At 46.7% G+C, this 13,168-nt stretch overlaps 1 protein-coding gene across 2 annotated transcripts in view; it reads left to right on the top strand.

Annotated features, from left to right (window-relative positions):
- CRACR2B (calcium release activated channel regulator 2B) overlaps positions 1–13,168 on the top strand; it is a 55,573-nt gene that overhangs the window by 14,590 nt on the left and 27,815 nt on the right. For both annotated transcript variants that reach the window (XM_068399034.1, XM_068399035.1), the window contains exon 2: positions 12,486–12,741. In XM_068399034.1, the coding sequence (XP_068255135.1) occupies positions 12,529–12,741 (213 nt within the window). In that variant the 5' untranslated portion in view covers positions 12,486–12,528. The remainder of the gene's footprint in view (positions 1–12,485; positions 12,742–13,168) is intronic.

The following is a 13,168-nucleotide window of genomic DNA, read 5'->3' as shown; positions in this document are numbered from 1 at the left end:
GATCAGTGCACACCTAAACACCCAGTGAATTCCTTTCCTCGAAGTTGTAACACTGTTTTTCTGCACCTGGAGTAGAAAGGAAAGGGTGTGTGTTCTTCTGATCTGTTTAAATAAATGGCTTAAATATTTAGCTTTATTATGGGGGGTGTTTTTGTTGTTTCTAATAATATTGTCTTAGGCAGATATACAGGAGGATGTCTTTTGGGAAACTTGCCAGCAAGCATCTGAGCACTTTAGTTTGTGGTACACCTTGGACACCTACTATGTACCTATAACGATTCTTCTTTAATATTCCCTTCTACGACCATATCACCAAAAATTCGGTGATACGGGAAAGCAAAAACCTGCTTTCCCTTATAGCTCTGCAGGACCAAAACACTGGACTTGCTCTGTCATCCTGGGTAAGCCATTGAGCCAGTTGTGCTTAGTTTTCCTCCTTCATTAACTGTTGATTCATTGTCTTGCATTGGGGCAGGACTGCTAGGAATGCTGCGTATTCAGTGCATGTACACTGAATGTACACCCAGTGCTCTGTGGTGACTGGGGTCATCTGAGGACCAGCTGTGGAAAATTTGGCTGTGCTCCCCACTTTCCTTTCCTCCTTGTCATCAGGTTGTGGAAAAAAAAACCCCCGAAGTTGTGTGCGTATGGTGGTCATGGTCACATAGATAAGGGCTTGGCTGTTGATAGCATTTTAGCTATGACTTTCCTTTACCTCTTTAACACTGCTTACTGCTACAACAAGAAGTTTTCTGAGACAATAAATTGGAAACCATGACACTAATGCTACCTTGAAAATAGTATCTGCCCTTTCCAGGAAAAGCACCTTGGGTCTGTTCTTCTGTTTGTTGAAATTTGCAGTTTCTTCAAGTTCTGTGTTCAAGTCCTTCATTCTTCAGCTTCGACGCTTTGAAACTATTTTGATGCTTGAGTTTCACATGTAATTATCAGTCTCCAGGAATGGAGTCTTAAAATAAAGCGCCAGCTGTCACAAGCATCAGAATCAAATTGGAGGAGCTGACAATCTCTAAGCATAGGCAGGTGACATGACTTACCCAGGGCCATATGGCAAGCTGAGTCAGGATTAAAATTCTGGTCTTGTGATTTCCCCAAAGAACGGGGATCCAGCTGACTTTCTGGCACAGCTTTGCACAGGACAAACAAGTTTATGCCTCAGGTGATTAAAATGCGCAAGTAAGACTGGTCTGAGTTACCACTCTGTAGAAATGCAAGATCTATTGTTAGCTGCCTTCACTGGCAAATGAATTTCCCATTCTGCGCTGTGTCTGAGAAGATCTATGTTTGCTTTCCAGGCTCTCGGAAAGTTGTCTTGCAGGAGCAGGTAAATTTTTGCTCGCTGGGCCGCAGCACGCATCATGGCAGGAGATTTCTGGTGTAATCTACAGGTCCTGAAGACTGCCTTTCACTCGAGCTCGATCAGGTTGTTCAGATGTTGGACATTGCCCAAATCTGGACTGTGCACTGTCAGAGCTGACCTTGAGCACAGGCAGCCAAATTCCTGGGGTGGGGGAAGAGGGGGCTGCAGAAGAACATTACACATCAAGGCTGGCCAGGGTGATTGGAGCCCATTGGTGCCCCCAAGTCCCTGGCATGTCCATCTTCCTGGTGGATCTCCCAGGCCTATTTTTTGGTCTCTGCTATGGTTCCCAGATATGAAGGTGGCAGGAAGCACCTGTCTGAGCTGAAGCTGGGACTCAGTCTCTTGCAGAGTAGGTGCTGGTCAATCCGTGTACCTAGAAAACTGGAATAGACCCGTGAAGCTTTGTCAGCACCCACTGATTGCATCAGGCACCCTGTTTCTATCAGCAAGTTCATCATACGGATTCAAAGGGAGGCTGGACAAGTGTCTTGGAAGGTGAGGGAGGAACCATGTGGCTCAGGAATTGCCCCAGGTTGACAGTGGCTAGAGGCTGGCAGATCTCTTCAGGGAAGCCTTCTCTGTGCTTGCCCTGCTGTTGTTACTCTTCCATCAACAGCCATTCATGGCCACTGTTGAGGGCAAGATGCTGGGCTAGATGAACTCTGCCATGACCCCTTGCGGATGTTCTTATGATGGAAATCAACAGCCCAAGATACAGAGATTGTCCTAACTCCAGGCTAGGTGTGGAAATTAATTCTTAACTGGTGCTGCTGACTGAATGAGTATCTTGTCCTGGCAGAAGAGACCTGGAAAAACTAATCCTGTCAGGAAGTTTTGGTAACAATCCCTGGCTTTGTCACTGGAGGTGGCTTGACTACATCTTGCTCGAGGAACCTGGCAAGTTTGCCTGACCAAAAGCATTAGATGCCCATACCTATCTTCTCTGTCTTCTCCACTTGTGTCAGGCAAACATGGGTCTTCCCAAGCTGATCTTTCTGCACCCAAGCCAGCTCTGCTGGCCTCACTTTTGGGTACCAGTCCCCAGTTTTAGTGCTGTAGTGACCTCAGCCTCTCTCAAAGTTGTCCTTCAGTGATGTTCTGCATCTTGCTGAAGAAGCTGCTTCCCCAGTAGCTTGTGGTGATGGTCTGTAACTGGGGAAGGTATGACAGCACTTGTTAGACTGAGATCTGCTTTGTGCCGCTTCTCATTTATACCGTGCGATGCCCTTACAAACAGGACAAAGAGCTCCTCAGTCAAAGGCCTCTGCGAGAGAAGTTCATCAGAGCTGCAGTGTATTTTGCTTACTGGGGTGCTCTCTTATTTGCCGCTTTGTTCCTCTACAAGTGCTGTCTCACCATGGACAGAGCCACATCTGGCTTGAAGCAGCTTGAACAAGAGACTCTGCTCTCCAAACATTGAATTAATGGGCTTGGTCTCTTACATGTGAGTGAAATCCTTTCAGACTCATGTCCATGTCAGTCTTCCAGCTCTTCTAATTAAGAGGCTTTTAGCTCAGCCAGTGTTTGGGAGCTATAGTACAGTTGGGCTTTTGCTAAAATGAGGAGATGCTAGAAGTAGTGATGTAACGGGTCCAATTTCAGCTTGCAAATATGTCTCAGAGAGAGAACAGAACATCCTCCTTGTATAACCTGTTGTTGCTGCAGCGGAGCTGGGGAGACGTCTTCTGCGTGGGCTGCTCTGGCTTTTGAAATAGAAATGATGAAGCTGCCAACAAGAAAGTAAGATCTTCTTTACTTCTAGGGACCTCAGTGTCTCTTAGGTAGCTAGAGGGTTGTTTCTTATTTGCACTTTTTCTTATTCTGGCTGTTTTCTGCAATCCTGTCGTGGCTCTTGCTTTGAACTCCCATTTAATTTCCTCCACTGCTGCTGCCTGCTCTCACCATCTGGTACAGGATGCTGCCTGTGCTGAGACTGTGTCTTTGTGGAAGGAAAGGGTCTGGCAAAATACATCAGCAAGGTGAACTGTAGCAGCCAATCAGTATCATTCATCAGTGTGGCTGTGTGATTCCTCGCTGTAATCACCTGTAAAATCTATGCAGCATAAGATATCTGGGTCTGTCTTTTTTTTTTTTTTCCTTTCAAGGCCAGCTTTGCAATTTTTGCTTGAATGTAGAAAGTAAGCTGGGGTTCTTTCCGACCTCTTTGCTACTAACACATACAGACTTGCCATGAGAAGCAAGCTGACTGTCCAGCTAATGGATAGAATCAATCTTTAGTCTCCAAATTTTGCTGCGTTGCCTCCGTAACACCAAAAAAAAGCTTGGTAGGAGGGTTTGTTTGAGAAAGAGCAAGAGAGAAAGACACTCCCTGCCTTCTTGCTTTTCCTGCGTTCTTCCCTCCTTTCCTCTGCAGTATTCTACAAAGCTTGTGGCTAGCTCTGTGTCCATTGCTTGCCAGGGATGTCTCCTTGACTGGAAACATATAATAGTACTCATTTATAGGTAGTTTTCTGCAGAGTTTCAAATAAGTATCTTCTCAAGTGAGGCTAATCAGAGGTGCCCTGAAAAAACATTGATTTGAAAGGGGGAGTGAAGTGTTCTGCTTGTTCTTTGAAGCAGAACCACCCTCTGGCTCACGAACCAGCAGTAATAAATGGAGTCAAATAGCGTGGTGCATAATTGCCGTCTGCTTTTGTGTCAGCTTCATATAGTTCTCGCATGTGACATTCTTCCTGGCCATCATGCTCTTTACCCTCCCATTGTACTAAGAGTCCAAACAGAATTAACTTGTTTGTTATCACAGCATCTGTACGTGGCTTTTAATTTCTTGGAGATTAAAGCAAAAACAACCCTCAAGCCCTCTTTGTCAAGTACCATTTAAATCTGCTCTCAGCTTGCTTGCACAGCTCACTTCTGCCCTGCAATGCAGAACACAAATCTGCAGAAGGAGAAGTCTAAAGCAATCATCAGTGCAACAAGGCTTAAATAATGTGGTGATGTTGCTGAAGAAAAGCTGGAGAGTGTTACATGGCATCAGTAAGTCGGAAGGTGGGTTGGGGTAGGGATGTGTTGTACGCATCTTTACAGTCACAGTGCCGTGCTTAAAGGGGTGCTCTCATTCCTAGCCTGTTTGTTTTAGGTAGTTGTAAGTAATGCGAATTATTTTCTTTGGCCTCTGAAATGTCTCCATAGTCGTGTGGTTTCCTTCCTATAAAGGTGAACATTTCAGATTAAAATTCCGTTTGGCAGCTTACAAACTCTCAAAACAGAGGCTGGGAGGCAAGGGGAGCAGGACTGCCCAGCTTAGTAAATTTTTCCCAGTGTAGGAATTTTCTGACCTTTCTTTGTGCTGTAATAACATGAAAGGAGATAGAGTTACTGCTTGGGAAGCGTTCACAAGAAAATGTCAGAGGCGGACGGCCAGCCAGGGGATCTGGGTGGCAGAGGGCTGGGAGAGACGTTCCTTCTTCTCTTTCCTCCGTCACTTGCACAGATCTTCCTCCTCTCTGCCTTTGTCCCGCTCTGGGTTCTTGCAGTTGTGATGCAGGTTTGGTGGTCAAAAGTGGTGCAGAAAAGTAACAGGAGGAGGAAAAGCACATGTTATTACCAGAGGAACCAAGACCAGAGAGAAGCATCCTGGTCAGGGCATCCAGGGAGCTGTGAAAGAGCTGGGAGCTGTCCCTGCTCACAGTGTTCGAGCCCCCTGTCTCAGCTAATGTGAGACTATCACCGTGCTCCCATGCAGATTTACCTGCATGCTTTAATATTCACTTCCCATCCTCTTGGCTTTGCTGAAACCTTCCCCTGGCACCTGGCTTTCGCCAGCAGAGAACTCTGACTGCCATGTAGGTCTGAGCCAGAGGAGAAGAGATGGCGAAAGAACACCATTGCTCGGTGCAGGGTCTGGAGCCCATCACAGGGTGGAGGGTTATGGCTGTGTGGTAGGCTTGGTTATGCGCATGTTGTGTACGGTGTGTACCTATGTGTGGTGTGTACCTCTGACACTGTCAGGGTTTAAAGCTGGGCCAGCTATTAACCAGGTGGCAGATGCTCTCTGTTAACCCTCTCCCCCCCACCTAAGGGAAAGGGAAAGGGAAAAGGGAGAGAGACTTATGGGTTGGAAAGTTAAAACAGTTTTAATCAACTATAGTAATGAAAAAGAATATAATAACAATAATAATAGAAATAACCAAATATATACAAATATGTACAAAACCAAGATCAAGAGCTTGGAAATCCTCCTCAGGCAGAGTTGCTCCCCCCAGTACAGGCAGAGGGGAAAAGGCAGTACCTCCCCCCAGCACAGACAGAGAGCAAAATGCAGAAGCTCCACCCAGCACGGGCAGAGGGCAAAATGCAAAAGCTCCACTGCCATCACACCTGCAGGCTTTTAACTGGAGATTTGGCAAAGCTGGTACCAATCAGTGGGAGACAGGAGGGCCCCTCCCTCCTGGGCCCCACCTCCAGGAGGCAGTGGGTTAGTGATAAACAGGAAAGTGAGAATGACATGTATGGGATGGAATACCTTGCTGGTCAATCCTGGGTCACCTGCCCCGTCCACTACTCCCTGCAGGTACAACCCCCTTCGGCTCTTTACTTGTAAGCAGTGACCTTGGGTTCTCTAAGACTATTTGGCCTGGTTTGAGCCAAACCAGGACATTCCACCCCTTATTCCATACCATTCATGTCATACTCAGATCACCACTACCTTTTCATTTTCAAATATATATATACATATCACTAGTCTATGATTCATCTTTATGCAAAAAGTCCATCAAGTTCATTTGGTTCAGGATTGTGGGTTTGCATCTGGTTAGCAGTCTCTCAGCAGTCTTTCTGGCTAGCAGTCTCTCTTTTGTCATGGTTCGTGCCCACGGGTTGCAGGTTAAAGATGTCAGACTCGAGGAGGTTACTGGACGCCACTTGATGAAGCTAGCTCCGGTCGCATCACCACTGTCTTAACCTAAAAGACACTTATGCAGCAACAACATGCAGTTCAGACTTAAGTAGTCTCACCCATAATCAGATCACCTTCGGGGACACATCGGACTTCACCATCTTGCAACATCACCCACCAAGTACATCCAGGTCCCTGAGCAAAAGCAATCCCACGAATGGGTTTACGTTTGCCCATTACAGGAAGAATCCAGACAGTTTTTCCCAATAGATTCCTTTCATGCACCACAGGGACTTTATCTCCTTCTACTGTATGTAGAAGGTCTGACTGAGCAGGGCCAGCTCGATTGATAGATCCCCTGGTGTTAACTAACCAGGTAGCTTGTGCCAGATGTTTATCCCAGTTTTTAAAGGTTCCACCCCCCATTGCTTTTAGGGTAGTTTTTAACAGCCCATTATACCGTTCAATTTTCCCAGAGGCTGGTGCATGATAGGGGATGTGATATACCCATTCAATGCCATGCTCTTTGGCCCAGTTGTCTATGAGACTGTTTTTGAAATGAGTCCCGTTGTCCGACTCAATTCTCTCTGGCGTGCCGTGTCGCCACAAGATTTGCTTTTCGAGGCCCAGAATAGTGTTCCGGGCAGTGGCATGGGGCACAGAGTATGTTTCCAGCCATCCGGTGGTCGCCTCCACCATGGTAAGCACATAGCGTTTACCCTGGCGGGTTTGAGGGAGTGTGATATAGTCAATTTGCCAGGCCTCCCCATATTTATATTTCAACCACCGCCCCCCATACCACAAAGGTTTTAACCGTTTGGCTTGCTTAATTGCGGCGCATGTTTCACAATCATGGATAACCTGTGCAATAGAGTCCATGGTTAAGTCCACCCCTCGGTCACGAGCCCATCTGTATGTTGCATCTCTCCCTTGATGACCTGAAGTGTCATGAGCCCACCGAGCTAAAAATAGTTCACCTTTGTGTTCCCAGTCCAAATCTATTTGGAACACTTTAGCAGCTTGATCCGCTTGTTGGTTGTTTCGATGTTCCTCAGTTGCCCGACTTTTAGGTACGTGAGCATCTACATGACGTGCCTTCACGACTAGTTTCTCTAGCCGAGCAGCAATATCTTGCCACAATTTAGCAGCCCAAATAGGTTTCCCTTTGCGCTGCCAGTTGCTTTGCTTCCACTGCTTTAACCACCCCCACAAGGCATTTGCCACCATCCATGAGTCAGTATAAAGATACAGCCTTGGCCACTTTTCTCATTTAGCAATGTCTAAAGCCAGCTGGATGGCTTTTACTTCTGCAAATTGACTTGATTCACCTTGTCCTTCTGTGGCTTCTGTGACTCGTCGTATAGGACTCCATACAGCAGCTTTCCACTTCCGATGCTTTCCTACAAGACGGCAGGATCCATCGGTGAACAGCGCATACTGCTTCTCATCCTCTGGTAGTTCATTATATGGTGGGGCTTCTTCAGCACGTGTCACCTCCTTTTCTGGTGGCATTCCGAAGTCTTTGCCTTCTGGCCAGTCCATGATTACTTCTAAGATTCCTGGGCGATTAGGGTTTCCTATTCGAGCCCTCTGCGTAATTAATGCAATCCATTTACTCCACGTCGCATCAGTTGCATGATGGGTAGTGGGAACCTTACCCTTGAACATCCAGCCTAGTACTGGTAATCGAGGTGCTAGGAGAAGTTGTGCTTCAGTACCAATTACCTCTGAAGCGGCTCTAACTCCTTCATACGCTGCCAGTATCTCTTTTTCAGTTGGAGTGTAATTGGCCTCGGAGCCCTTGTATCCTCGACTCCAAAATCCTAGGGGTCGACCTCGAGTCTCCCCTGGCACTTTCTGCCAGAGGCTCCAAGTAGGACCATTGTCCCCAGCTGAGGTGTAGAGCACATTTTTAACATCTTGTCCCGTACGGACTGGTCCAAGGGCTACTGCATGCACAATCTCTTGTTTAATCTGTTCAAAAGCCTGTCGTTGTTCAGGGCCCCACTGAAAATCATTCTTCTTTCTGGTCACTTGATAAAGAGGGCGTACAATCTGGCTGTAATCTGGAATATGCATTCTCCAGAAACCCACAACGCCTAAGAAGGCTTGTGTTTCCTTTTTGTTAGTTGGTGCGGACATTGCTGTTATTTTGTTGATCACCTCTATCGGGATCTGGCGACGCCCATCTTGCCATTTAATCCCTAAAAACTGGATCTCCCGGGCAGGTCCCTTGACCTTGCTTCTTTTTATGGCAAAACCAGCTTTCAGAAGAATTTGGATTATTTTCTCCCCTTTGTCAAAAACTTCTGCTGCTGTATCACCCCACACAATGATGTCATCAATGTATTGCAAATGTTCTGGAGCTCCACCCTTTTCTAGTGCAGTCTGGATCAGTCCATGGCAAATAGTAGGACTGTGTTTCCACCCCTGGGGCAGTCGATTCCAGGTGTACTGGATACCTCTCCAGGTAAAAGCAAACTGTGGCCTGCACTTTGGTGCCAAAGGAATAGAGAAAAAGGCATTAGCAATGTCTATGGTGGCGTACCACTTGGCTGCCTTTGACTCCAGTTCGTATTGAAGTTCTAGCATGTCTGGCACAGCAGCACTCAGCGGTGGCGTAACTTCATTTAGGCCACGATAGTCCACAGTTAATCTCCATTCTCCATCAGACTTTCGCACTGGCCATATAGGACTATTAAAGGGTGAGCGAGTCTTGGTAATCACTCCTTGATTTTCTAATTGTCTAATCAGTTTATGAATGGGGATCAGGGAGTCTCGATTGGTGCGATATTGTCGTCGGTGCACCGTGGTAGTAGCAATTGGCACCTGTTGTTCTTCAACCTTCAGCAACCCCACAACAGAAGGATCTTCTGAGAGGCCAGGCAAGGTAGACAGCTGTTTAATGTCCTCAGTCTCTACAGCTGCTATACCAAAGGCCCATCTGTACCCTTTTGGGTCCTTAAAATACCCTCTCTTGAGGTAGTCTATGCCAAGGATGCACGGAGCATCTGGGCCAGTCACAATGGGGTGCTTTTTCCATTCATTTTTAGTTAGGCTCACTTCGGCCTCCAATACAGATAACACTTGAGATCCTCCTGTTACTCCTGAAATGCTGATAGATTCTGCCCCTTTATGATCCGATGGCATTAGGGTGCACTGTGCACCAGTGTCTACCAGGGCTCGATACCTTTGTGGTTTTAATGTGCCAGGCCATCGAATCCACACAGTCCAATAAATCCGGTTGTCCCTCTCCTCCACCTGGCTGGAGGCAGGGCCCCCCTAATTAAGAAATGGATTCATGCTGCTCACAGGGACTGGACCTTCATTTCTCCTATTCACACTTGGGAAAAAGTGATTTGAGGCCCATCTCCCCTGACTGGGGTCCTGCTCACTGGTAACTGGAGCAGCCATCCTCCTAGAAAAATTCTCTCTGGTATTTCTTTTAGCTTGCAACTCACGTACTCGTGCCTGTAGGGTACTGGTAGGTTGTCCATGCCATCTGCTCATGTCCTCCCCATAACCACGCAGGGCAAACCACAGGATACCTCGTGATGTGTTCCTTTTCCTTTGAGCTGGTCCTGTAGGAGAACGTTTTCTCTTAACAGCTGCAACGCGCGCCTGTGTAGGTAGAGAGTCAAGTTTATTCTCGATCATGGACAGTTTGTCTGACAGTTGTTTAAATGAGTCCTTGTTCTCCTTAGTCAGTTTTTCCACAGCCGAGATGCGTGCCTGCAGTGGGGAAGAAATACTATCTTCATACTGTCGCATACAGTTAGCCATTTCGCCCACACTAGATCGTGCCATAGCATCTTCTCCCCATACTAATATTGACAATGTATGGGTATATGTCGGTGGAGCATTCTTCACAACCTTCCGGAACATGGATCGGTTGCATTCCACTTCATCAGGATCTACAGGATCTACAATGTCCCGTGGGTGTCTATAAATGATCTCTTGCACAGCCAGTTCTCTAAGGTAGTTAATACCTTTTTCTATAGTGGTCCATTTGCTTAGGTGGCTCATAACATCATCTTTATAGGGATACCTGCTCTTTACAGCTGACAAGAGTCGCCTCCAGAGACTGACAGTGTTTGACTTTCTTGCGAGCGCTTTATCAATACCACCATCTCTGGACAGGGATCCCAACTGTCTGGCTTCTCTGCCATCCAATTGCATGCTGTCTGCCCCATTATCCCAGCATCGGAGCAACCAGGTAATAATAGGTTCACTGTCATAACGGCTGAAGTCTTTCCTTATATTTCTCAGGTCCTTCAGGGATAAGGAGTGGTAGGTTATCTCTACGTCCGAGTCCTCTTGTGATAGTTCTGCTTTAGAAGGGCCTTTCTTCTGTGATGGGTGTGCTTTAAAAGGACAATCAAGGGAACCCCCATCTGTGTCGGGCCCTAACTCTGCCTGAGAAGGGCCCTCACCTGGGTCATATGATGGCTCTGTCTTAGAAGGCTCTGAGTCATCATCCTTCTCTTCACGAGCTGATTTCTTTTGGTATTTCTTCCTGGTTACAGGAGCAATTGGTACAGATTCGATAGATGCTGGAGTCTGAGTAGATGCAGTGGCTGTCTTGGGAGTGCTGAGAGTCTGAGTAGCTACAGTGGCCATCTTGGGGGGTGTAGCAGCTGTGGTACAGGCTGCCGAGGTTTCAGTGGCTGTAGTGGCTGTAGCAGCAGTACACACTGTAGGATCTGAGGCTGTAGCGGCAGTACACACTGTAGGATCTGAGGTGGCTGCATAACACTTACAACTGTCCCTGCACCGATATTTAATCTTATCCCACATCAGAAACACATTCAGGACAACCAAAAATAAAAACATGCCACCTAGACAGCACCATCCTAATTTCGCAAAATCTAGTGGAATCAGCTTGGCAGAAAAGGAGAAGGTACTATTTCCCAAAGTAAAACTGGAAGTGTAATCATTAACAGAATCAGCTAAAGGACGCCTGGAGCGTGCAGATGAAGTCGCTGCTACTGATTCGCGATTAAAGCTGCCCATCATTGTGTCATAGAGATAAGAGATCGGAATATTAACTGCCCAGTTTATCACAGCATAAATCAGTATCAAACCCCATACCAAAACAATACATTTCGACCAGCGCCCACTGCTAAACTGCATGTAAACATTCATAAGAAGCAAGCAATAACACAGTGCCCACGGCAGGTAAGGCATCATTGCAATACTCAATTGTGAAAGAAACTCCATAAAAAGATGAGATAACACAGCATTCAAAAATGACATCACCATCTTCACTATCTGTTTTAACTTTCCAACCCCTTGTAAATCTCAAAGGAAGAAATCTGATATTCTCTCAGCTGAGCTCTCCGGGTCTCCTCACACCAGAGCCAGGATTCAACTTATCAGAGTAACCTGTTGGAGCTTCTCTCGAGCCCCACGTTGGGCGCCAATTAAATCTGTCAGGGTTTAAAGCTGGGCCAGCTATTAACCAGGTGGCAGATGCTCTCTGTTAACCCTCTCCCCCCCACCTAAGGGAAAGGGAAAGGGAAAAGGGAGAGAGACTTATGGGTTGGAAAGTTAAAACAGTTTTAATCAACTATAGTAATGAAAAAGAATATAATAACAATAATAATAGAAATAACCAAATATATACAAATATGTACAAAACCAAGATCAAGAGCTTGGAAATCCTCCTCAGGCAGAGTTGCTCCCCCCAGTACAGGCAGAGGGGAAAAGGCAGTACCTCCCCCCAGCACAGACAGAGAGCAAAATGCAGAAGCTCCACCCAGCACGGGCAGAGGGCAAAATGCAAAAGCTCCACTGCCATCACACCTGCAGGCTTTTAACTGGAGATTTGGCAAAGCTGGTACCAATCAGTGGGAGACAGGAGGGCCCCTCCCTCCTGGGCCCCACCTCCAGGAGGCAGTGGGTTAGTGATAAACAGGAAAGTGAGAATGACATGTATGGGATGGAATACCTTGCTGGTCAATCCTGGGTCACCTGCCCCGTCCACTACTCCCTGCAGGTACAACCCCCTTCGGCTCTTTACTTGTAAGCAGTGACCTTGGGTTCTCTAAGACTATTTGGCCTGGTTTGAGCCAAACCAGGACAGACACAAACTCCCTGCACACTGTCTGTCTTCCCCTCTCCCCTCAGTGACAGATAGGGATGCTGAATATTGTTCTTTCAAACCGACAAGGCACATAACTAGTTGTGTGGGGTGGAAGTGGGGGGTCACGTTTGACTGAGGTTTGTCTGTTTTCTGCCCCACAGCTCTTCTGTTTGCCGCTGCCCTGGAGGAAAAGACTTTAAGAAGATGGAGAACCAGAGGGGAGAACTCTTGGCATACGTCCACTGGGAAGGAGAAGAGGAAGGGGATGAGGAGGATAGGGTGGCTCCTGGTGCTTCTCCTTCCAGCCAAATGAGCAAATTGGAAGATGTGCAGGTGGAGATGCTTGAGAAGGCAAGGGAGCTCTTCCAGCTGTGTGACAAGGATGAGAAGGGTTTTATCACCAAGGTGGACATGCAGGTGAGGAAAAGAATTCCTAATTCCTTTTCCTTTCCTGAGAGGAGCTGTAAAGTCATGGGTGGCAGGAGAGGGGAGAATGTGGCATGTCTTTACTTTTGGCAACTGTGGATGTGCACCTGGGCTCTGTCTCATGCAGATTTCTGGGACCCAAACTCTGCTAGTTGCTAGGAGCCAAAAATCCCAGGAGGGCCTTGGACCTCCAAGGAATTCCTGGGACAAGTGGGACTGCAATTCCAAATTCTTAAGGAATGCATAAAATCAAAAAAATTTGCAACAGTTCCTACAAATATTAAGCATGCAGTGGATGGGAATTCTGAAGAGGAAAAATATCTGGTTTAATTTAAAAAAAAACAAAACAACAACCCCCCAAAAAAACAGTCAACAATGAAAAAAAAAAGCCACCAATCTCTTAACAAAAAAAGCTGTA

This window comes from Nyctibius grandis, chromosome 4 (assembly GCF_013368605.1).
Source record: "Nyctibius grandis isolate bNycGra1 chromosome 4, bNycGra1.pri, whole genome shotgun sequence".
In the NCBI taxonomy this organism is placed as follows: Eukaryota; Metazoa; Chordata; class Aves; order Nyctibiiformes; family Nyctibiidae; genus Nyctibius; species Nyctibius grandis.
The sequence above is the reverse complement of the archived record's forward strand: the minus strand, read 5'-3'. Positions and strand labels throughout refer to the sequence as shown.